We start from the raw sequence: 26857 nt of genomic DNA, 5'->3' as shown, positions 1-26857 counted from the left end.
CTGGATGAATATGACATGTTCCTGCAGAATGAGTAGCTTTTCCTTTTTCAAACCCTCATTCCACTTTTTCTATTCTAGCAGTCCTCTTGATGGGGCTTAGTAAGGACAGAACCAATGACCTTCAGTACTGGCCACAAATTCACCACAAATTTAGAAGATGAGGCATCTTTACAAATACTGATCTGATTACAAAACAGAGATTAAGACAACTGGGATTTTCAGATTCTGAGAACTGTAAGGAATGTGACATGGATGAATTAACCACACAGCAAACAAAAGGACTGCAAAAGAAACTAAGAGCAGTTACTAGGGAAACATTCAAAATGCTCATAAGAGGAAGCAAGTAAGTTGTTGGAGACTATGGCCTTCCAGACATAGTCTTTACAGTCCAGGCAGATTAAACACATGCTCAGAATGCTGCCTCTTCCTTATGCGCTTAGAAATCCACTAAGATAAAAGGAGATCTTTGTAAAGAATATGTAGTTCCATTGCCAAATAAAAGAGTTCAAATCTAACTGGGAAGATGAGACTGTAAAAAAAAAAATAGAATTTGATTCACAACAGCTAAAGAACTCTGGACCATCATGTCCATGAAGACTCTGAAAAATGATTTACCTGTCTGAACATCTTAAAAGTAAATTCACTACAGTAATATGCACATAAGTAAAGTTTAGGAAGTTCTCAAAGAACACGTGTATTTGCCTGCAGTCTTCCTTTTTAGCTTTGACTCCCAGTTCATATTTTCTTAGCTACCATTTAAACTGCAATAAACATAAAAAAATTCTTTACTAGAAAACTTTCCCTTTTCTTTTAGCTTAAAAAGGTCAGCCATTGGGCATTACATTCTTGCAAAATGGAAATATTTCATGTTACCTCTTTCTGAAAATCTTTTGCTTGACTCTCAGCTTCACTGAGTTGAGTTTTCAGACTGGCTGCATCCCGTTGATGTTTTTCTCTCAAAGATCCCATCTGATTTTCAAGCTCCTTTCGAGACATTTCAAGAACACTTATATCGCTGGTTAGTGCTAAACTCTGCTTCTGAGAACTGAAAAACAAAATCCAATTGCTTCCTTATGCATTTTAGATTTACACAAACAGGCACTTTTCACCCTTGAAAGCTTAACACATTGGTTTTGATATGTAAATATCAGCTTAGAGCAATCACAGAAGTATAGACCATTATTGTTTCCCTTTACAGAGTGCTGATACAAAAGGCTGGCCATGGTCTTGCTTTTAAAAATATGTGCACAGCTTGCTGTGTATAACTAACATTCAGTATCTCTTTTGGGAAGTTAAACTACCACCACCAAAACTCTTCAGCTGCTGTGGTACCTCCTAGACAAACCACTGTGCCCTTACCTGGAAAGCTCCTTCTCTTGTCGCTGAAGTTCAGATGTAAGTGAAGTATTTTCCTTCCTCAGTTTAACACATTCAGCTTCCAGAGCAATCCACTCTGCCTTCAACTTTTCAAGTTCACCTGCAATGTGTAAGTTAATTCAAGTATGTAAAATTATTTCATGACTGCTTCTCAAGGAACACCAGCTAATAAATGGAGGAAAAGCTGGTATCAGCCATAAATCTCAAATATACCTGTTTGTAAACATGTCACATGAATTCTCTCATGAGCACCTGTAAAACATTACAGTATCTTCTAGTGTTATGAGGTTTATTAAATCCAGTGCCAGGCAAGTTACTTTTTTCATTAAAGCTTTTTCTAGGGTACTAAGAATTAGAAAATCTTTTTATGGGTCAAGTCTAGTATTTTAGAAACACTAGTAGAAAAGCATATTTGAAGAAAATAATTTCCAAGGCTTGAAAATAGCAAGAGAATCACTAGATATCATGCCTCTGTTACAAGGGAAAGAATGTTTAAAGCAATAAGCTTTGGTGAAACTTTGTTAGAATTAAAAATTCAGGAGCTCCCCCTTAATGGGCTTAAATAATAGAGAAGTTACACAAGTCCTGGAAATTTTTTGGCAGTATGAATCCCTCAAACTGCAGAAGTTTTCCATCTTTCTAAGTGGAATTACACTTGTCTACTGATATCAAAGAGTACCTAAGTTAATTTAGGCATAACTGACACTAACTGTTTAATGAACCATGCAAAACGTCTTTTGTAACACCACGAGCCTTGGTGCACACACATCAATACATACACATGTACACACATGTATATACACATGCACATACATATACACACACACAGAGCAGCAAATGGCTAAAAGGGACAGACAAACAGTGATTTGAGTAACTGGTATTCACCACAATGAGCAGGATGCTCTGGTAGCCATCCTGTGACATCCTTTCAAACAAGTACCTTTTAGGCGAGAGGCCTCCTCCTTCTGCTGCTCCTCACACTGCTGGCATTTGAGCTGAAAACTGGCTTGCAGATCAACAATTTCTTTTTCATAATCTGAGGCATCTTTCCTCCACCGTTCAAGCTCCATTCGCACCATCTGCAGCTCAGCTTGCAATGTAGAAATATCTGTGTCTCGTTCTGATGCTGCTTTTTCTGCTACTTTTTGAAGTGACAGAATCTCATTTTGGGCACTGACTAGTTCATTTCGAGTGCATGAAATTTCATTCTCCTTTTCCTTGCGAAGATTCTCAATTTCTTCTTGTAACCTTCGCAACTGAGCTGGAAAGTAGACATTCATGTTAATATTTTTTTCAAACTGTATTTACAAAAAACCTAAAAAAATCTTCCCTCCCTTTCTCAACACACTGATATTTAACAGGATTAAAGAAGGCTAATGCAATTGAAAAAAATATATTTATCCTGCCAAATGCTGCACCTTAAAGAGGCAAGTATGTAGGCCATGTAATACAGAGAGTCAAAAGAAACAGCAATTATGTCTGGACAAAGCTGTCTTAGACAATACTGTGCTGTGTATGTGATACCAAAGCAACTTTCCAAAATCTGAAAACAAGATTTAGATCCAACATCACTGTAAGCAAAACAACTATTAGAGGACAAAGACATTAGGGCTTTCAGAGACAACAGAAAAAGCAAGAAAGCTCCTGTCACAAGCCAAACAATTGCAAAGCTACACTGGAAATATTTGCCTGTTCAGCAGTTAACTTATAACATCTATAAATATTTAATAATTTCTACTCTGTTCTAAACATGCAATAGAGGAAATACAATTTATTTATTTGCAAAAAGCGTTCTTCAAAGCACAAGACGAATTTTAAATTGAAAGGGACAGCTGCACCATGTATACTGAGCTATAAGAATGTCCTTTAGCATTTACAGCTTACTGTAAATGTGCAGCAGCCACATACACAAGGCTACTTGATATTTCTGCATGAAGCAAACCTTTTAAGTTATTCCCATCTAAAATCCTTTCATTACTAAAGATATCTCTGAGCACAATTTTTCATAAACATACATGTGAGTAGAATCCAGTGCAAACAGTTTAAAAAAAAGTACAGTATGGAGGAAAGGTAAGTATGAAAGAACAAGAGAACTACAATTATAATACCGATGGGAGCAAAGTATTTAATTTCCTTTTGTTCTATTTAGTTTGTTGTTTTTTTTTAATGTACTTCACTTATTTCAACATGTGAAAAAAAGCAATTATTAAATTAATGAAGAATTACTCTGAGAAGAAAAGGTAAAATTCTTAAGAGGAATTGAAAACCTCATGTAAGATACTGCAGAGGGTCAGAATTACAGATTTAAAGTAGTATGTTTCAGAACCAAAGGACAAAACAAGGACAGTGAAAAGCACAGGGAGGATAACCAAGGCTGAGTAACCTTCCTAGGTTACTTGTATTTATTTTTGTCATCTCAATCCATTATAGAACATTAATAGGAAGAACGTAGTTGTCTTGCTGTAAACTGACAGAGCATCAGAGCTACTCAAAGGAGACTTGCACCTCCATGACAATTACATTTGATGTTTTTTAGTAGCTACATATGCAGCAACACAGAAAGAATTAATATACTGGTACAATCTAGAAACTTTGTTGATGTAATTTAGTTGATCTGCAATGAAGAAGAAAAATTCACCTTTTTTGTGCCCTCCTCTAAACAGGCTCCAGCAAGACATTAATCTCATTAAATACACTAAAGAACCTATGAACTACTTAATTTCCCACTTGGAAGGAAAAAGACACAATGGGAAAAAATATGGTAGTTATTATATATTGTAATACCTAAGAGCTATTATAGACAATAGTAAATTAATTTCATGGCAATTATGTGTAAGATGAAACAGTCTATCTGTTCCATAACAGAAATATTTGTAACACGATGGATTTTGAAATATATATGAGCAAAATCAGGCTTACTACAACCTCATTTGAAAATTTCTACAGGCTTATACTAACAGAAAGCAAATGAAGCACTGGATGATAAGAAGCTGACAATAAGACAACACGATGTATCAACAACTGCCTTTCCACGTAGCCTTATATTAGAAGTCTTGAACCTACCAAAACAATATGCACTAAAACACAAAGAACTACGACTTGCTAATACAGCAGGTGCCTGAGCAAAGGAACGCAAACCATATCTTCCTGATAGTATTTTCTTCATCAAGCCAAGCTAAACTCCTACTTCTTGGTGCTGGCAACAATTCAAAGAACTATGGTTTTTTATCCGTGCACGCTGTTGATGAACAACTCTCCTTTTAGATGTTCAGGCCTGAAAAGAGTCTTGGAGTGAAAATTCAAAGACACACACAAATTCTAAGTTTGTGGAGTTGTAGAAATAACTTACACAGGAAAATTACTACTAACGATATGAGAAGGGTTTCTGAAGCATTGGGTATCATCTGAGAGGACAATTAGAAAGAAAATTTCCATTACATCTCTTGTTTATGTAAGCCATTACCTCATCTAAACTGAATGCTTTACTTCTTTCACTTTTTTTAAGTAAGGTGCAACGAGCTACTTGAATTTCCTTTCTCTACCTATGTGTTCATCTAATGAACCTGACATGTAGAGGTACAACCTCAGTTGTTTCTCTGGCACTTTCTCTTCTCTACCACAAACACAGCCAACAACACTGGCTGGGCTAAAACATTGATTCCCCAAAAATACTTCTAGAAATGTTATTTCATGCTGCCAGTTGTGGTTTTTTTTCCTCCCCTGCAGTTCACAGGGGCTGCCAAGGGACAATCCTGACAACTTTTCCCAAACTGCGAGATATGTCACACCCTAAAAGTTTGGGAAGCAGCAAAGCATACAGTGGACATCTGAACATTCTGAACTACAACAGAGAGTGGAGGAAACATTAGCAAGACTTCTCTTGAGACAGATCAAGAAAACAAGAAAGTACAGAATTGAGAAGCAGAATCCTGCAATTAAGTTTGGCTCAGCCAAGTTTCTACTTTCATTCTCTCTTTTTAGGAGGAAAAAAATTATTTACCTTTTTTTGTGCATAGAAATAACTATCAAATATTTTCTAATTTTTGTTACAGCATTTACTACTTAGAGAATTTTCATTCTTAGCAAGGTAACACTGAAAATTAAATTGCTCCTCTTGTTCTAAAGATAAGCATTCTGTAAGCCACTCTTTCTTACAAGACCAATGGCAGAAAACGTAAAGATTCTTTGCTGACAGTCACATAAAACAGAGCAATTACAGAAGTTTTTCAGTGTAACTAGTATATGACAAGTACTACATTATCCAAAAAACTACTGCCCAGAAAAAAAATTTCTAGGGCTATTTTGACTTCCTAAGAAAGTCAGGACTGTCAGTCCACCTGCCTGTCTGCTCATCTGCCTTCCAGACATTTCTGGATCCAAAGCAAATGATATGATGACAAAGATCCCAAGGGATGAAAATCCTGAGTTTGGTGATAATCAGAGGCTGAGTAGCTCTTCAAAGTAATGCTTGCTCTGAGGAAATTACAATGTAATATAACCTTTTTTGTCCTTAAGGCTGGACAGATGGACAGACTCTTGATCAATGAGCTCACTCACATGAATGGATGAGAAGTTAACGTGATACAGAACATGTGACTCAGAATTATGTAAATCATGGGATTACATCCTGCTGTACACATTTTGGGCTGAAAAGAGCATAATTGATTATATCAGTTTTCAAAAAGGCATGGACAGGGTCTCTGTTGCAGCAACTTTACTGCATGCTCTGATGTTGGATGTGGATCTGGATGAAAAACTTCTTCAAGAGTATCCTATACTGAAGTGAAGAGTGTGAGTAGCACAAAACCACCTGAAGCTTCTGAGTGCTCTGAAGGCAGTCACAGTAAGAACCACTGGATCATTCAGAACTGAGAAAGACTAATGGGAGATGATGAAGAGGTACCTATGACAGATTTCATCTTTTGCATTTTCTAAGTTACTCTTCGAACCATAGGAATTGAAAGGAATGATTCCACAACAACATTTACAGATACGGTGAAAGAAATCAGATTTAAAACATAGACTCAACTTTTCCTTTATTAGTGACTATGATGCCACAGAAACAGTCAAAACTATATAGTTTCCCTAAAGAGTGAGGGAAAAAAATTCCTACCTTGCAGAGCATTTATTTGCTTGTTGGATTCTTCAACTTGCACTCGATATGCTTTTCTCTCTTCCTCCAAGAGAGCTACAAATAAAAGTGAATATGTGCCCAAGAGTTTTTGTTAGTAACATTTATTTCACCTGTGTAATTAATTTTAGTCACAACCTCTCCTTAAATGAAAAGATTAAACTAACATATTACTTCAGGAAGTTATCAAAGGTAGTAACTGTGTAAGTAGTTTAATAAAAGTTAATACTAAGACATCATTCCATTATTGTGATAGTATTACAATTAATTTGAAATTGATATAATCTGTTGCCTCATCTGAAAACTCTAGGTGCGCTAAATGCAAACTGGTGTGGAAGGAAGGGAAAAAAAGGCTGTAAATATAACCTTAATGAACACTGAACAATATACAATTAAACTGGACTATACTCTTTCCTCTCAAAACAACAGAGCTACATAGCTGATAGGATGATCTAACAAAGAGCTACCACTGAAGACATTCAGTTACATCCATTATCTGACTGAAATAAGGATGACATATACAGAGTTCAAGTCTGTATTCAATACTATAAGAACATGTTGGTTTATCTTGAACTACCTGATATATACAATTTCAATTAATATCCTACAGAACCAAGTTTATCTGGGTCTCACCTTGAAGTTCAAAGCATTTTTGTTTACTTGTCCTAGCTAGCTCTTGGGCTTCAATCAGCTCCTTGTGCAGTTGCTGAATTTCTTGCTTAGCCTCAGTCTCTGACTGTGCACCCTGCAATTCATCTGATAAAAGAACATTTTCTTTGAATCATAAGTTTGTACAACACCTTAATTTGCATTGCCATGTGATGATTGGCAACAGTTTACTCAAATCTTCCAAAGTTAGTTAAAGTAAACTCAAAATTGGATTAGGCAAATATTAGCAAAAATATTAATATACTTTTTGAAGTAGTAAAACATATGCAAACTTTAAAACATTCACTACACATAACATGCAATATGAAACAAAAATTAACAAGGAAGATTTAGAGAGTTTTTAAAAACACTGTATAAACTGGCAAGGACTTCTGGATCGACAAAAATAAGGAACAATAAGCTTAAGACAATCCTTGACTGTGTTTACAACTTGTATCTTTTTAACAGAAGCTGCTCTAAGCCTGTCTCAGTGCACAGGCTCAGAGGCAAGAGCTGCTATTCCATGTTTCACTACTGCCACCCACCCACCACATTACCAGGCTCAGCCTTCCCCTCTCCCTCTGGGGATCAGCAAGGAAAGAATAAATTTTGGGAAATTTCCTAAAACAAAATTAAGAAAAAGAAAAAATTCCAGCCTCCTTATTTCATTCACTGAATATTAAGATAAATATTGCACTTTATTTTTTAAAAAATTATATCTTAAAATATTAGGTGTATCTTTAATATTATCATAAATCTATGCACATTATTTAAACTCTAAATAAAAACATCTGCTCTTCCCCATAAGTTTTCTATTAGCTAAAATGCATATTAAATGCCTCTTGGTATTACAAGAGATGACTCGCAGTCACAGACAAACACTTTTACAGCTGAAGTTTTGGAGGAATTTAAAAGAGGAAAACTAAGTATTTGTTACTAAGAGCAGTGTCCTCTAATAGGCACACATCTGGAAATTAGATTCAGGAACACTCCAGTCTGCAGGAATCTGCAAAGCCAGGAACAGCATCCAGAAAACTCTCATTTACTAGATTTTCCTTTAGCAGTGTCTGTGCGCAAACTGATCTTTCAACAGGCACAAACAGCACTAATAAACCCTATAGAGGTAGAGGGCTAAAACTTTTATATAACGTTTGTTTGGTGAGAAAGGTGAAGGAAGGAAATTGATGAAAGAATTCCAACTGTGTATCGTGGGAGAGAGTAGATAGAAAAGGGTTAGGACAATTACCTGGTCAATAAACATCTGCAACTATAGACCATATGGATTTAAGATAAAGGCTTAGAAAAAATACTTTGGTTTGTCTGGACGTTTCATTAAAAAGGAAAAAATTAAAAGAAACCATAATTTAGCTCTTCATTATAATTTTGACATTCATATTTAGCTGTATATATTATCAATAAAGTAATTATAGATTTTTTTTCTTGTTCTCTTAATTAAGAAAATTGTTTAACAAATCTTGCTAAAAGTCTTCATACTGTATCTCTCTAAGGGGCTGTTTTTCCTGCTCTCACAGTAATGAACTAGTGGGTTTGAGCAGAGCTGAGAACACACGTGTTTTTAGACTTTCTCAGAACAAAATTATGAGAGCAGAAAGAACAGAGGGGACCAGATATTTCATCCAAATACTTTGTTTTACAGTTTATTAGTTCTAAACCCAATTCTCTTTACTGAGCATGTTTTGTTCTTAGCTTCTCATGAATAAAGATTTAGGGCAATTAGACTTTCAACCCTCCTTAATGAGACTTTTCAGAAGAAATGGATGAGGAAGTTGACAAATTATGCTCAAATCACTCCTGATAAAGAAGCAATGTCCCATATCCAACAACAGACACCCTAAATGAACTTTATGGTGGCAGTGTTTTCTGGTCAATGAAAGCACACATCATAAAAAGCAGTACTGCTCCAAAAGAGATGAGAGGCTCAGTTTAAGGGACAACTTAATCTGTTTAGCAATGGCACAATCAAGGTAAGCTCTTTCCTACATCAATACAAAAGGGGAATTTCCATGTGTCTGACATGCTTCTAAATCAAACACCAAGAAATATAAGCACAAGAAAATACTAGCTTTTTAGTCTCACCCAAACTGAACATTAAATGTCTTTTAGTTCAAAGCAAATACAAATTTTGTGCTAATTCTAGTTTTGAAAAGTACTTCCTCAGTGAGTAACATTGCCCTATTCACAAATAATAAAACTAATAAATATCATCATGCTTAGAATCAGGTCCCTTAAGAAGCAAATTCACATCATGACCAACTGTCCTCAGAGAAGGCTAAGGAGTTACCATTAATTACAACAAGGTGACAGAAAGAATTAAATAAAAAATAAAATGTCAAATACAGCATATTTTCTACCTCATTCATTTTTTCTACTTCATGGAAAACTTTTATCTGTGATCATTTTTTTTGCCATATTTTAAGAAATGTTCTCAATTTATACCACTTTGTTTCCCACGCAAGTACAGTGAGGTGTCCCTTAACATTGAATCTAATGTTAATTTTTAAATTGTTCAAAAAACTATTTTTAGAACTATTTTAATTTAAAAAATTTTTTGATAACAGAGATAATGCAGAAGCACACACAGGTTGTGGTTTGAACTGGTCCCTTATCTGCATATGCCTGGCCTGTGGAAGCAACTTTATGAACAGCCTGGTATTTCTTCAAGCCTCACTTCTGAAAATTCACTTTCAGAATACTGCAGGATTTCTGAGATTATTCAGAAGACAATTTTCAGGGTACTCTGGTGAAGTCAGACACAACATTACAACCCTGAGTCTTTTTTAATGTCATAAGGTCCACATGAAGGAAACTGTAACATACATTTAAAATTAAGCAACTGGTAATTCTGACATAAAACAATGGTTCCAAAACTTTCTGAGCTGACAGACCACTGCTGATTTCCAAAATTTCTTAGGTAAATTATCACTATTCAGCAAACACACAACTGAAAACATCTCCTACTAACATTCCATGGATCAGTCTTGTAATTACTATGAAAACACAGGGACGTTGGTTAGAAGATTACCAATCTTCTTCAATGACATTTATTGCTTCTTTCCATCTGTTGAACATTCACCTGTCCTTAACTTTGCAATAAGTAGTCACAAACAGCCTGTTCCAACAGAAGTGTCCAGGGAACTATTACGAATGATTAATAAAGTAATTTATCTTGTGGGGGAAAAAACAAAGCGAACTAATCTGTCACAGCTTCCCCCCTTCCCCTCCTTGCCAGATTCTGACTTGTAGAAACTTGAATCAAATTCTGAACGGACTCAAAAATTTTGATGGAAAATGTTTGGAGGAAACTATAGCAATCAAGAGTCTCATAATTTTCTTGTTCTGTTAATTTGTTTTGTAAATTTCAACAAGACCACTGCCTTTTCCAGCAGCCATTTCTGCATTCCAAACTGATGCCAGACCAAAAATGTTCTCACTCCTCCTTAATTATATGGCTGCATAACAAATCTACTTGAAAACCTTTCTGAGGCAAATAAGATCCTTTTTAGGCCAAAGTCGGGCACATGAAGTAGCTCTCTGAAAAAAAACTCAAACAAAACTGTGGGTTTATAGGCTCTTCCTAAAAATTAAAAGGGCAAATGATTCATTGCATAGATATTTTGTAATGGTCTCATGAGAGCAAAATAGGAATGCCAATAAATAGCCTCAAGAGGAAAAGTTGCTGCCAACCTCAGTTTTATAACCAAAAATAAGACCATTATAATCACTACAAACATTATCATATTCTACCTTCTAGCACAGAAAGCCACCAAACATAGTTGTTATTAGTTGTAGATATTAGAGAGGAAACTCCAAACAGAACATGCCTGGTATCTCAAACACTCCTTTCTAAATTGCTCTGCTGAGTTGATGTCCACTGGGAAATATCTAACTCAGTATTATACATTGCCAAACAGCAAAAGTAATTTGCGCAAGCCTTTCTGTTGTAAAATTAGGGAGTGTAAACAATTGCAGAGAAAAGCTCTTTTACAGATCTCCTACATTCCATTACGGTTTCCTTTCTTTCTGAATCACGAAGAACTATGACATACCTTTACTTGTGATCCCATAATTTTACAGATCTTATCAAGTGTCTAATTGTTAAAGAAGTGTAAAAGATTTTCAGTAGGCTAAATGTAGTAACTAATTAATAAGCCACAAAATTCCTCAGCTAATGAATATGTAAATATCAGCTTCCTAATTAAATATATGCCTTCAATGCAAAAAAAAAAAAAACAAAACAATAAAAATGTTACTTTATAGAAACAAAGATCAAAGCTAAGCCTCAGCAATCATCTCAAATACAGTTGTAACACAAACTTCCAATCTTGATTGTGTTAAAGAGAAAATCTAAAATCCTGTTTTGATTAACCCATCAGCTGCAAACTAAGAGAAGCATTTCTGACAGTGATGGAAGCTATGCAAGTAAAATTTGACAGTGCTTGAAAAATGTCAGTGATGGAAGAATCCCTCCTCTCCACAGCTACAGTCTTAAACGTGTGCTGACTCTACTTCTCAAGTCAAAGTTATAACATGTAAATTCCTAGAACAGCACTGGTGAGTACAGAGATTACCTTTATACACGGATTATTTCTATAGCAACACTCAAAAGTGTGCTTTTATATCACTCAAAGGAGTCATTGCTGATATTTAAATTTAACTCTTCCATACTACATGATTAACATCTTTAAATCCCAGCATTCTATTTTAATGCATATTTGATTAAAACTAGGTAGATAAAAAGATTACGTATACAGAGCACACATCTAAATTTGCAAAAGTAAATTTGTTTACCTTTTAGAAGAGCTACTTTGACAATAGGTTCATTTAGATCTTGGTCATCCATTTGAGCATCTAAAAAAAAAAATCCCACACTTTCAGAGAGCAGGCAGACTGCAGACAGTTCTCATATACACATTCTTTACATGGAGGGAAGATTTTATGTTCTTCTCAATTTACAAGAGTCAAATTACGAAGTGGTAAAATAAATAATACTGCTGTAAGGTTGTCTCTAACTCTCCATAATACACTCCATTCTTTTAAGAAAATACTCATGATTACCTAGACACAATTCAAGCTAATTATAGGTTACAGAACTCTCAGTTAAACTCTTACCTGTAGTGTCGTCGCTGCTTTTTTCTTTGCTTGGGCTAAGGGTGTCAGACAAATCATTCGATTCTTTGACTTGTGCTTGGTTCTCTGCAAGAGACAAGGAAAAGCAACTGCAATCAATAAATGCTTTGTTCATAATTTCTCCTATACACTAAACTACTGCTAAATATCAATAGAAAACAATCTGGTTCAAGAAACAGTTAAAAACCTGCTGCGTGCTTATTTCTTTGCAAGTCTGGGCTGAAATGGATTCTGCATCCCTGGAGTCATTAACCCAGCCTGGCCTCTAATAAAGGATGTAATTACCTCGTGCACAGCTTGAATTTGGGTTAAAGCTGTGTTCTTGCCAGCTGGAACTGTGGAAAAGCTGATTCAATCAGCAAACAAATAACAAAAGAAAACTAGAACAATGCAGGTACTGTAGCAAGTCAGAAAGAAATTGCTGTTAGGAATAAAACTTTGCTTCAGTATTTTGGACAAATAAAATAATAGCAAATCTTGTACATACTGTCTCAAAAGAAGTGTGGTATGAACCATTAAAGAATCACAGCAATATAAATTAATACGCTATTTTCTAGAAAGAATTTTCAGTTCAAATTGTATTAAGAGAAGCAGTGTAGATTGTTTCCACAAAAAAAATTATCTTCGTGAAATATCTATTCATATATAATTGAACACTTTAGTACATGCAGCCTAGTGAAGCCACACAGTTAGTTTTGGTTTGGTTTTTTTTTTGTTTGCTGGATTTTTTGTTGTTGGGGCTTTTTTTTCATCAGTTCCATATTTTCAGTGGAGACCACATATTTTCAAAAGATAAGGGGATTTAATTGCACCAGTGCATCTTTGTCCACACAGAATCACCCCTGACTCCAAGTCTAAATATTATACGTGACTGAAATATACTTTAAAAAAATAAATCTTAAATAACAATTTTGGTTTAGTTCTGGTGGGTCCATTAAAAGAGGACACACCATCTCTGGTGTGGGCTAACCCAGCAGGTCTGTCAGCAAGGGACTGTCACCAACATGCAGGTGAGGTTATGCAAAACAAAATCTTTCTTGGCTGCCTAGTCAGAGCCTTGCTTTGACAGCACGGCTGCCCACCTGCAGGTTAACAGATTTCCTCTGAGTCTCAAGTTCCAGGCAGAGATACTGTATGAAAAGGGGTCAATACAGCATTCCCAGTACACAGACTTCTACCACTCATGGAGAAAAGCACAGCGAACACAAATAATATCACCACATATATATTATTGCGTGCATGCAACAATGAAGTACCAGGACATGGAAGAAAGAAGCACACCAATAAATAAATCATGTTGTATAATCATGTTATACAACAGGGTTAGTGTATGAAAATATGTATAAACCAAGGGAATAATAAGACACCTTTCCAAATAACAAAAGAATACACAGAACTAACTTCCCTCAAAACAAAAGAAGTGGAAACTGGACACAACCTGTGCAGCTACATGAGGAAATCAACACAGCAGAACACAGACAGGTTAAGAGAAAAAAAACCACCAAGTTTTCTTAATCTAACATGAAAAGTTTTCTATAAAACTGTTTCTATAAAACAGATTAACATTCACTTGTACATGAAACAGAAGGCGGCAAGTAGAAGCAAAGCAGCTGCTGAAGAGCAAGACTCTTCCCATCCTAATGGAACTGAAATCGCTGGAGAAGAGGAAAATAACTTGTACAGTTAAAAGCACACAAGAGGTTCAGACCTGCCAGGTATTCCAAACACAACTCCAATTTTAGCAGATTTCAAAATTCATAATGGTTACTGTAGTTAAAAACTTAATCTTTGGGGGTGGGTGGTTCTTTGCTAAAACAAAAAGGGTTTTTTCTTTTTTTTAGGAATAAGGTTTTTAACCAGTATCTAAAGTTGTTAAAAATCAAAACATTTTGCATTATCACACAGAACCAAGCTCACAGGATTGTCACTAAAGCTGTAATAATTACTAGACCAAGTAATACATTATTTTTTTAAACTATTAAGAAAAGTATAACCTAAAAACCTCACCCATGTCACGTTTATTAGTGGCCGATCCAGAAGCACTAAGCTGAGCAAGATCCATATCCAACTAACTTTACCATATCTGGGCATCCATGGAAATACTGCTTTCCTGCCCTGTGCAAAATGGGAGGAACAGTGCGAGTTCCTCTGAGCTGAATTAATTCTCTCTCCCACAGCATCCCCTTATATACTTCCCTCCCACCCACTCTTGGTAACCAGCTTCTCCCCACCTCGTGTCCTCCCTCTCTGAAACAAGGCACAAAAGATGAGGCATCAGAGGAAAGATGTACCAGTTCTACATGTGAAACAACAGAAAATAGACAAATTACTAGAAACCAGTTCCCTATTCTGGAACCAGTAGTAAGCACAAACTCTTTCCTGCACTATATTATATCACAGCAGTTGTTCCCATTTCCCATAATAAAACCGTGCTGAATAAATATAGCTGAAGTGATAAAGTGTATTAAAATGTGTTGACATCATAGTTGATGAGTTAGAATATATTACCAAACACTAAAACTAGCTCAGAGCTTTGCAATGGAAGGGGCATGCAAGTGTTACATTACAGTTGTAGTATGGATTCTTTTGCCAAATATGGCACCTTGTCTATAGCTTCCTCACATAGAGAAAGGAGTTAAAGGTGCCATTCCATGCACTGAAGGAAGAGAAGTTAAATTAAAAAGTCTCTAAAACGCGGTATCTTTTAACAAACTAACATTTATTATTAATGTGTATTAAAAAGTTGCAAGAGAGGAGTGAGCCTGCAAGTCCAAACAATCTTACATTATGAGGCACTTGAGAAATATTGACCTGCACACTTGATTGCAGTCCTGAACTTGGCATTGTAAGGTAAGGATGACTGTTCTAGACAAGTCTTTTGTAATTAGCTCCTTTAATTTAACTTGCTTTATACATTAGAGAAAAGAGTTAGAAAGGCACAGATATATTTTACTTGGAAAAGACACATTTAGGAGGTTAATGCTTATTTTAAAGTCATGAGGGTGTAAGAATGAAAATAGTCAAATTAAAATACACTTTTATTTAAAACTTAAAATGACACCAAACATTATTTCTGTGTAGCACTATAATAAAACCAAAATCCTGTTTGGAATTCATGCAGGCACTAAAACTTCAAATGACTGTACAAAAAAATTTTTTTAAAAAATGCATATTCAAGGAAGAATTCAGTCAGTATTAACATTTCATGCACTCAATCTTCAAAAATGGTTTCCATTTCATCTTTTTAGCCTACAATGGTATTTGGAGTACACTTTAGCAAACAATTTCCCTCCCCTTTACTGAATTTCTCCTCAAATGCGTATTCTGTCAAAACTCAAACTGCTGGCTTAACAAAGAACATGCACTGAGTGACAGAAAAAGCATGCTTCAGAAACAGTTAAATAATCCAGAAGTCTAACCTTTCAAAAGCTTTGTTTCTTCCTCTTTGGTTAGATGTCCTTCATCTATGATCTTGTCTGCCAAACAAAATAAGTGTTACTTTCCAAGCTCAAATTTTCCCTGCATGCATCTACATAGAGTACATTCCATGACCAAATTAAAAGCTGCTAATATTACTTCCTACTCAGGCTTGAACAAAAACTTTATTCTGGGACAGAATAATGAAACAGAGCACACAAGCCTACCAGAACTTTGTGATACAGTGCATAATTATTTCTCTTTATTAACTTACATAATGCTGCAGTTCACTAATGAGAATTTAGAAAAATTAATTTTATGTACTTAAAAAAATCTAATTGGAAGCAACAAATAATCAACACATTTCTCAAGTTTAGTTATCAAAAAAGGAATTCGAAGAGCCAGTTGCATGAAATAGACATTCACCTAACACAGCAGGAATCTACAAATGCAGCACACTAAAAGCAATAGAGAAGTCCCCTCAACATCACAATTGCTCTTAATTGCACCTGTGAAAGGTACACAGAAACAGCCTTTCTTCGTTTAAACCTTTCAAGACAGCTGCACAAACCTCCAAAAAACTAGGAATGCATTACGTTCAGGTCCATGAAAAATAGAGTTTTTTACAAGGTCTACTTTAGGGAAGTCTACTCATATATGGGAGGTGGATAAAACCTTAGAAGTGGAATTTGAGACTAGATTGCTAACTTCATCCTAACTCCTGCTAGGACATGAAGGTAAACAAGAACACCAAGGGAAGAACACGACTGGATTAAATCAGAGACACTAAAAAAACTATTCAATAATTCATTTCTTTTTGCAGGTGAAATGTTATTATTTCTAGTTCCTTAAGAAGCAATGACAACACAGAAGTATTGAGGATCCCTTCCTACAGATCACATCCTCAATTTCTGTGCAGTAGATTTTGCAGTTTAGTCCATGTTGAAACCTGTTAGTCCCTGAAATATCAGGCTTGAAGCTGCCTCTGCTTCCCCTCCATGCTCTCCCTCTCAGAGGCCTGATAACCAGGCAGGGAATGCAGTTTGCCGGATACTTTATGTGCTGTCAACAGGTAACTGAGACATAGAGAAGGGTGAATGAACAGCACAAACAAGAGAGTTCAGACTAAAGAAGCTGGATGACAGTAAATCCTTCTCAAATTTAAAAGAAATAATAATAATAATAATAATAAATTTTAAAAAAAACAGTCAGCATTTCCAGCTGCAGGTATCTCTGAAGATTAACTCATCCCTCTACTCCTCTGATGGCATGTTGCTGTAACTATGACAATTTAAGGACAAATGTAGGACAAGATCTTACAACCCTAGATGGCAGACAAGCTTTTAGACAAAAAGCCCTGAAGTCTGAAGAAGAGTTTTCATTGCCAAAAGGCTGTCCTGTCCTCTGCCCTCCCCCCCACACACAGATAAACCAGTCTAAAAGAGATGTTCCCACCACCTACTTTTATCAACAAATATTATCCTGCATTAGTGTAACGTTTTACTAATATCGCTTCAAAAACACATGGAACAGGACACTGCATTTTCAGGACTGGCTTTAGGTCTCAAGCAAGTGTAGGAGATCACTCATCATCCAAATTCAGAAGAGCCTTGAGTTCCTCAGAGCTGGTGAGAATGACTGTGCCTAGACTGAAGAAAACACTGTGGAGGACTCAAGTTACTCGCAGCCACAAGTCAGTAGTTTGAGTCATATCATGAGTCCTCCTCCATTTTAAAATAAAATAAACTAAAGTCTTCAGATATGATTATTCCAGGACTCAGTTGTGGATAGAGGAGGGATGGAAGGGAAGGCAGCAGGAAAAAAGCTGAGAAATTCTTCTTGTAGATCTGAATAAAACAGCCGAAAGCAAATAAAGTAGCTTTTAACTGCTTGATCTGAAGGGGTAACACCTCAACCATGCTAGACTGCTGGCTTAAAATAGGTTTCTATAATCAGCTTACAGAGTTAAATTTAGCATTATGAATTGATGCATCTTTTAGCTTTCACAATTTCAGTAACTGCTAAACCCCAAATAATTTTGATACAAAACCGAAACTACCCTTCTTGACATGTTTTCCAAACTGAAACTTCTGCAGCAGTTCTTTACACTTTGTTTCCACAACTAAAAGAAACTGCAGGCATGGTTTTTTTGGCTTTTTTTTCATTTCCGTGGTGACTTGTTGTTTTCTTGATTTCACCATTTGTACAAAAGGTGTTTCCTTGGCACTGTTTCTTCAACCAAGACCTCGAGTCTGTCCTGTCTGACCCAAAGCTGGCACAAGTCAGAGTTTTGCATTTGGTGACTGACACCTCTCCTAACTTTCAGAACAAGTGAACATTCTCTTTGTTTCAAGAATTCTATGGTTAATATATGGCATAAGCCAACAAAAAATAGTTTATTTCAGCATGTTGGTATTTAGATAATACACAGAAAATTGGATGTTGGTATCTCTGAACTCCATAGAATCTTATTTTTTGTTCTTACCACCCTAGTCACTAAAAAATGGCAGAATCCAGACAACAATGAAAAAGAAAAGATAAAGACACACCTTCTTTAAAGCATCTCTTTCAAATCTCTGCATTTTTTTATTTTACTATTTCAGAAAACTTCATAAACCTGTTTGTTTTTAAACCAATTTGTGTTTTCCCTGAATCAAGACATGCAATCTTGGCTACCAAAATATAAAATAGGGTGAGGATCCTGGCTGTAATTTCTGGCACAAGAGACCTTTAGCTTTCATGCTATCCAGTCCCTATTTAGCAGACAGCAGAGAGGTACACAAAACTAATGTTTTTACTAACACAATCTCCTGTGAAGTTAGCTCTCAGTTCTTCTTTAAGATAATTAGTATTTCCTTTTACAGCTTAAAGCCAGCTTTCCTTTAGGTTTTTAGGCATTTCCTATATTTTCAGTCTAAGAACTCTATTTTACATTTAGGTTGCTTATCACTCTGTGCAATAGAATAACTAAGATCTGTTAACATTGCAATTATCACTTAAGTAACATGATCCCTCTACATTTATATTTTGGCAGCAAAACAATCTTTGAAGTAAGCCAGGCTTGAAAACTAATAAAAAAACTGTCCCTCAGTGCACAGATTTCCAACCATCTGAAAAAAATGATACTAAACAGCTTAAACTTTACTTGACAGCTGCAGGTCAAAGGAAAAGTTAAAAATAACCATTCAATCCATGCAAAAACTATTACTTAATAAATTTGCAAAAATCAGGTTGGTGAAAAAAAAGTTGACTCGCATTTAAAATCAAATGCAAAATCACAAAGTAAGGGAAAAAAGAAGGACACAAATAAAGAAGGGTTAGACTGGAGTGAAAGACAGGAAACCAGCAGGGCAACAAATATCGCTTTGGTCTGTAAATAATCTCATTTTTTGCTAATAATAAGTATCATGTAATGATCAAAAAGAAGCACCATGACTTCTGCTCTTGATATCACTGATTTTCACCAGTGATTACTAAAAAGAAGCTATAGAATGAGCAACACGTGAACTGGATGCAATGATCAGAAAGTAAGAGACTTTCCAGATCATTCAGAGCCAGATCCATAACATTCAACAGATGTTAAGAGATCAGGACACGTTGCCAGATGATATTGTGAGAGCATTGTGCTTAAAAAAATAAAAATAATTACATAATATCTTTCAAAATCTACAGAAGCTGGATTTTACAAACCATATGTTTTCTGGGATTTTTATTATACCATTATTGCTTAAGTAATAAACCTGCTCCTCTCTCAGAATTTAAACCTCTGGACAAAACCCCAACATACTACAACATAATGAACTAGATATTCTTGCTCTGTATTACCAATCTTTAGCATATTGTTCTACACTATCTGCTGCGTGCCTTCAAACTTGACTTTCTGACAATCTCTGGAACTATAATTTTTCTCTTCAGGAGTCCCCAACCCTTGATGCTACACAGAGCAAAGAACAGGAGTAGGACTGAAGGGTAGCATTTATATACAAAAGAAAAAGAACAGATCCTACAGTTTGGAGTTTTTAACCTCATGATATTGTGAGGCCTGACTAAACGTATTTGAATGTGGGAAAGGCAAACTTTTTGTCTAAGAAAAAATAAAAGGGTCAATGATTTGAAATTTTTCTTGATGTGAGAATCAAAACTTAGACTGTCTTAAAAAAAACGCAAAATACTGAACTCTTTTGAAGTCATATTCATTCCTTTAAAACTGAAGCAGTTGAAGCCTTGCAGTGTCTTCACTCTGTAGCTTTCAGTGTCTTGAGAAAGGGTAGGCATAAATCCACTGATCTTAATTTTACTCTTATTAGTACTTCTTTTACATCTTAGAATATTTTACTAGATATTGTTGATCACTTTTCCTTCTCAATAGGGACAGGACTGGTCACATTTAGTTTGCAGAAGTGATATTAACCTAAGTTTTGCCAAAATAGGTTATGCTAACATCCAAGCAATGAAAACAGGCAACCAACTTGTATTTGAACATCACACAGTGTGCTGCTCTTCATGTTCTAGGCAAAAAAAAATGTTTCCTCAAGCATTTAACTTCATTTTTATATACTGAAAAAAGAAGATTCATACAAGATCTTTGCAAAATTTAGAATTATTTTAAACTGCAGCCTGACAGAAGACAGCTATGAGTCATTAATTTTTTAAAATAAACATTTTTCAAATAAATAAAATTTGAATTTTCTTAGACAAACATTAGCAATATCACGTCATTTGGTTCATAGCACTGCAATCTGGATCACAAGCTGTAAAATCAAACAAGTACACTACACTTCCTCATGAAAATTCGAGAGGAAAGGGTCCAATGGACATTATGCCAAAAATTAACCTCTCTTATTTCTGCTTCTAAATGCTTCTCTGCTCAATTTTAGGTATATAATTTCTATAAACTCTGAAGGAAAAAAAGCAGCATATTTTCTTGAAGTTTAATAGCACTTTGCTTCTCTTCATTCTATTGATATTTTTCTTTCAGTAGGCAAAAAGTATTAACCTCTTCAGTTTTTCCTTAATTAGAGATGTGCAGACAGCACTGTTTCATTACTCATTTTCAAAAGCATTTGCTTTGAAAAACACATTTCATATTCTGAATAATACATCTTTCTAAAGACTGGTATTGCAATTTTCTGTTTTTCTTAAAACAGTCTCTTGGATTTCCACATACAAACTACCTTTTGGTACAACTAATTTGGAGACTATGTAACGTCTTTAATTTTCAGATAAATTATAGATATGTGAAAAGGCACATATCTGTCCTGCTGCTGCTTGTGATGTTTGCTTAAACTGACAGATTTCAACCTAATTTTTAACAGGTGAAAAATTACACTCAGTTTTAAACACCATGTGGCAATATCACCACCCTTTTGTTGGTGATGAACTGAGAATAATGGATGAACTGAGAAGAGACAATGTGACCATCACTTTGCAAGAGCAAAGATATCCTACTACTGCATCTACTAGACATCTGCTTTAATACCACAATGTCACAATTCTATAATTAGAAAATTTCTGCTATTACAGAAATATTAAACATTAGTGACAAATTCTGTTTCATCCACCTTTTCTGTGTTTTCTGTTGTTTTTAAAGCAAATGTGAACACTCTTGTACTCACTCTGACATTCTATGAACTGATGAATAAAAGTGCAGTCCCCTCCATTCTTTGAAAGAAAGTGCTCTAGTAGAGAAAGAAACACTTCAGTTTACATCTTCTTATAATTTTCCAATAGAGGCAACAAAAATTTTGAAAGGCATATTAACAATATTTGTCAGTGTAGTCTCAACGGACTTTGGAGTCAAATCTGAGTTAATATGCAAGCAGACAAGACATGAAGTTGAAATGATGTCTGAGTGATAGTAGGAAACAAATTACTCTCTTGAATCAGTCAGAAGAAATAAGCACTTTGGCTGCAGTTTCAAAAGAAACATGTTTTTAACCTATATTCTTCAGCATTTTTATTAGCTTTAAAAGGGTATTTTCAAAGTTTTTCATTAATCTTCATGTTGATTCTTCATATCTAACATCCTCTATTTTAAAAATGTCACTGAATATATGAATATATACCTATACTTTTTGAACAGTTTCACTTTGAAAAGACAGCTCTGCAGCAGAGTTCCTAAAACTGGCCTCATTTCCCAAGTTTACTCAACTCCTTGTTTAGTTCCCAGATCCATCAGAATCCTGCACCTCTTCAGGGTGCAAACACTTCTTTCTAAGAACCCCAAAAATCCTTTGGCCAAGAGTCCAGCAGTAGGAAAAGGCTGTCATTAGTACAAACCTGCAGAATGTGGTACATTCTAACAAAATTGTTAAACCATTAGCTCTGACATCAGATGCTCAACTGCAATACTAAGCTTTACTATATTTCAAGGTTAATCTCAAAAGCCAATATTTTTTTCAACCCAGAAGGACAGAGCATTTAAAAAACAAGATGGCTGTAAACTTTATTTTCCATATTTAAGCTTCCTTTTTCATTTTCTTTTCATTTTTACCGGTTCTCTATCTCGTACCTTTCTTTGTGCAATATATGGTTCACAAAATTTAAAGATGAAAGCCAGGTGTGGTGCAACACACTGAGAAAAATACTACATTTTGAAACAACTTAGTTCTATACAACTTTTATCAGGGACTTGCTGTACAAACAAGTTGCTCTTTTCTGCACCAGCTTTCCTGTATGTACAATGGGAGAAAATAAATGCCTAACCATCATCCTCTAATACAATTTTTTAATTAAAAGCCCCTGGAGAGGCTATGAGTTCTTAGTTCCTCAACTCTGAATATAGCTCTTGACTGCTACAGCCACAGAAAAAAGTAATGAAAAAAACCCATTATTCTTGTCATGGCCAGGTAGTGTGCCTGTGCACACACTTTGAGAGAAAGAGATACAAAAGGAATTTTTTAAAGCATACTAATTTTACATAGGTTTTACAGTTTTCCTCTCTCATTCCCTAAATTGCTCAATCTGAATTATAAACCCAAAATTCTTAGCTCTTCTAAAATAATGCAAAAATACATAGTGGGGGGAAAAAAAAAAATCAAACAAAAACCCCAAGAAAAAGCCCAGCAGTAACTGCTTCCTGCTGCTTTAAAGGGAACAAAATCCAAAATCTGGCAGAACACATAACTTCCCATCTGTTGTACAAGGGCTATGTAAGGGACTGGAAGAAGCAAAAAGGCACAGACTGTCATGAAGAGAGCACAGGGCAGCAAGCTGTAAAATGCCAGAAAAATGGGGGTGGGTTGGGTATGACAGAGATGTAGAAAAATGTACAACAGAATAATGAAAAACTACGCTAAAATGCAGAATAATAAAACAGTATGGTATGTGCATGACAAAAAAAATGATATAAACATACAGAAAGAGAACTTGAATCAGCATTTATATGTTGTCTGTACTCAAAGAAAAATAACCCAGAAAATAGTTTCCTAAAACTTTCAGGTTTAAGCACAAGTTCCACTGTAACTCATAGGATGGAGGAATCTATCTTGTCATGCCTCAATTCAGATGACACTGACTCTTATACAATCCAAAATAAGTCCAAAAGGGATTGCTTCTTGACCTTTGACCAAAAAAGTGAGTTTCACTGATATAATGATATTTATTATAATCACAATGATTTTAAATGGGCAGTATTAAAATTTGGACTCGTAAAAGGTATCAGTATTTCAAAATCTCACATGACATTCCTAACAACATTTTTAAAACAAACAAAAAGTGTTTCTTTTAACAAAAAGTCAAATCTAGTATTACGTTATAAATTATTCCTCTATAAAATAATCTATATTTAAAGTTAAAGCTCAACAGCTTCTACTAATGTTTCAAATTAGCTCTAGTTTAAAAAGAGAAAAGCAGATCTATTTCTTAACCATTCTATCAAATATTAAGCTATTACCAACCTAAAATCATGGATCAGTAAGATGGATCAACCTATATAAAAATAAAATCTCATGGCAGTGGAGGGAAGTGACCACAAGCATTGAATGTTCTGTTTGTTAACCTCAGTATGCACCACGGCCAAGCACCTAAAATGCTGAGACACTTAGGGGCAACCAGGACTCTTAGCTTTAGGGGAGGTTTTGGTGCAGTTCCTGTAGGTGTTTAACAGATATCTCCTCCTGCTCCCAGTAAGGACCAGCCATGAGGTTCTCATAATTACCTTTCAATTTTGCTATTGGTCTCCCTAGTTAAGAACCTCACAATTTACAAATATGCATATGGAACTTTAAAGTTCTGTTTCAAAAATATATAAATACAGGAAGCCTTAAACACTGTGAATACTGGTTAAAACCACAAGTTCTCTATATAGGTCCCTGAACCTTCAAACCAATGCTACCACCATTCCTCAGATTGTAGAAGCTGGCTACATCAAGGAAAATTAAATTTACATAAGACGACAAATGTATCTCAGCCAGTTAAACAATCCGGAATCATAACTGAAATATTTTTTGCTATATGTAATATTGGACAATTTAACTCAAAAAACTTTGTGTATGTTAAGACACATGAGCTAAAATATTTGGCTTTAACTAACTAGCCTTTAAAAAACCCTATCACTTAGTTTAATCTGTATTAATTCCTGTTTCACATAAGATACTCCTTAGTTTTAAAAACTTAGTTTCCACTGTTTATAAATTTTATATACTCACATTTTTCATATTAAAATTATAAAAAAATAGGTTCTGCTGACTTTATTTAGCATACCCAACTTTACTAGAAAAACACTGTATGTCTATGTGTTGCAAGGGAAATAAAAAGAGAAAACAATCAATGAGTTCTCCACTTTCTTGTGTCACAACCCTGACACCATTCAATCAGTACATTCCTCCTGATTCCAGTGACAGCCCACCACAAACAAAAAGACAACCCAACAAAAAAAAAGACACCCTCCAAGTGGTTTTGTTGTATTTTACAGAACTTTCTAAAAACACTGTGACAGGAATGAAAAAAAAAAAGTAATAAAAAAATAAAAATTAAAAAAAAAAGCTGGTCAAGAGTGGACAAATTCATTTGCAAGAGAAAAAATTCCAAGCAAAACTTTAGAGAAGATTTTGAATTTGTTCATTTTCACACATCACCCGTAAGACAAAAGGTAGCCCTCAGATACACTACCTTTCTCTGTGCTCCCATTAATTTTAGGTATGAAGTCGTCAACTTGTATGCCTAGGATTAAGAAAGGGCATTATTTTTGGAATCAAGAAAAATGTTTTGGGTTTTGTTTCTTTATGAACACAGTATTTTGAAATGTACCTGGCTTTTCATACCACCTCCTCACAAGTACCTTTTCAGACAAACCAGGCAAAGTTTGATATGTTTCCTACTACACATCACATTGCTGTTTGTTCAAACGTCTAAGAGGTTACTAACTCCAAAGAATTACTGCCTATTACATACATATACGTGTGTGTGTGTATATATGTATATATAAAAGTATTTTAAATCTAATGGCTCAAAGGCCCCTCCAAGCCTTGGGCCCTGGGCCAGAGTGAAACCCGCAGCAGCAGCACCCTCTGCTGGCCCTGCCCCAACACGGACCCACCAGTCCAGGAGAGCTCCCTACTGGGATAACTGGGAATCAGAATTCTTCTGCCAGACACTGAGACTGCAAGATTATCATAACAAAAGTAACGGAACAGCAAACCCGGAAACCAGCTTGAAATGAGAAATTGATCACACCTACCTAAGCTGTTGTGTTCTTTAAGAGTTTTCTCTTGAAGGTGTTCTAACCGTACTGTAAACAGAAGTCCAAGAAAAAGGTATTTCACAGATTAAAAGAAAAAACAAATAATCAAAGTTTCTTCCGTGCTATTGACTAACCTTGTAAAGCAGTCAGCCGCTCATTGGTGAAGTCATTATCAGCCTGCAAAGCTTCTATTTTTGCTTGAAGCTCTTGCTCTCTTTCTTCCATTTCATCTATTTTATGCTGCAATTCCTTTTTCTCAGCCAGTCCTTTTTGCTGGATTTCTTCTTGTCTTCCTTCTGCTACCTGCTCAAAAAGATTTTTAAAATCCCCCCAAAAATCAAAATTAACATGTGGAAGAATAGATCTTCTTGATTTTTATGTAACTAAATGTACGTGAGTAACTTTCTTTGCTAATCAGACAAAGAAAATGAAAAAAAAAAAAGCAAAATCTATTACCTTTATACAAATTTCACTTCAAGTAGACTAAGAAAAATATCAAAATATCTTAACTAACTTTTTGACTGAGGAACATTAATTTTAGAGCAACAGTAAAGGGCCCTAGAATTAAGAAATGCCCCAAGTCTCCAGCACCTCAATTCCATCAAAACTCAAGAACCCTTCTGAACTGAATGTACACTGAGCACACCACCTTGATTGAAAGCCACAACTTTTTCCTTACTGGATCTCAAGAAAATAAGTTCTAAACAGTCTCCTCCCTTAAAACAAGATAGTAAGTTTCAATTTTGATCCTTCTGGGTATACTCATCATCACCAGTGATCAACCCACTACTGGGAAACCAACTGTCTTAAGACCAGTGATTTGACATTTTAGTTTGGAAAGAAAGATTTCCAAACTAGGACCCTAGGTTCCAATTCCAGTATTTATCCAAGATAAATGCAACAACTGTCTCAGGTCTCCAGAGATAACACCATTACCTTCCTCCTCTACAACTCCTACTTATCTATATTGGAGACTCTTGAAGAGCAGGCTTTATCATAAAGTGATTATTTTTTTCTCCAGCATAAAGGAGAAGATTCTTAAAACTTCATATACTTAGATATTTAGTTTAATATTAAACTTGATAGCAAGATGGAAGATGATCCATATTATTACAATGTGGTGGACTAGTTATGTTTGTTGTAACTGCATGAAGAGGCACTGAACTGCATGAAATGCAAATTTATTTCTAATTCTAGATTTTTTTCCTCTTACCTTTCAGATGTTTAGCTTGAAAGTTTTTAGTCCAAATAAAAGCAGCTGGATATGAAGTTTTATACTACACATAATTTTACAGTATAATCAATTTCAGCCCCAAAAATATTAACTTTCGAAGTGAATGAAGAGGGAATCTTTTTAGGAATTTACTTAATTGATGGCAGTTTCAATTACATTAAAATAGAACCTAGAGAACATGTAGATGATATGCATCTTTCTATTGTTAACTGTTGTTTAA

The 26857-nt window shown here is 35.2% G+C and overlaps 1 protein-coding gene across 24 annotated transcripts in view; it reads right to left on the bottom strand.

Moving 5' to 3' along the window:
- Positions 1–26857, bottom strand: part of SLMAP (sarcolemma associated protein) — a 77326-nt gene that overhangs the window by 5504 nt on the left and 44965 nt on the right. For 3 of the 24 annotated variants that reach the window (XM_083869580.1, XM_083869591.1, XM_083869594.1), the window contains 12 exons: positions 25538–25706; positions 25401–25451; positions 24833–24883; positions 21337–21399; positions 15724–15780; positions 12287–12370; positions 11966–12025; positions 7142–7264; positions 6491–6565; positions 2318–2638; positions 1360–1477; positions 874–1045 (listed from right to left, as the gene is read on the bottom strand). In XM_083869580.1, coding sequence (XP_083725706.1) covers positions 874–1045; positions 1360–1477; positions 2318–2638; positions 6491–6565; positions 7142–7264; positions 11966–12025; positions 12287–12370; positions 15724–15780; positions 21337–21399; positions 24833–24883; positions 25401–25451; positions 25538–25706 — 1344 coding nt within the window. Of the gene's footprint in view, positions 1–873; positions 1046–1359; positions 1478–2317; positions 2639–6490; positions 6566–7141; positions 7265–11965; positions 12026–12286; positions 12371–14311; positions 14431–15723; positions 15781–21336; positions 21400–24832; positions 24884–25400; positions 25452–25537; positions 25707–26857 lie in introns of those variants that run through there. The other 21 variants (XM_083869584.1, XM_083869583.1, XM_083869601.1 and 18 more) reach the window with 16 other exon arrangements.

The sequence above is a fragment of the Zosterops lateralis genome (assembly GCF_965231275.1).
Source record: "Zosterops lateralis genome assembly, chromosome: 11".
NCBI classification, from domain to species: Eukaryota; Metazoa; Chordata; class Aves; order Passeriformes; family Zosteropidae; genus Zosterops; species Zosterops lateralis.
The sequence above is the reverse complement of the archived record's forward strand: the minus strand, read 5'-3'. Positions and strand labels throughout refer to the sequence as shown.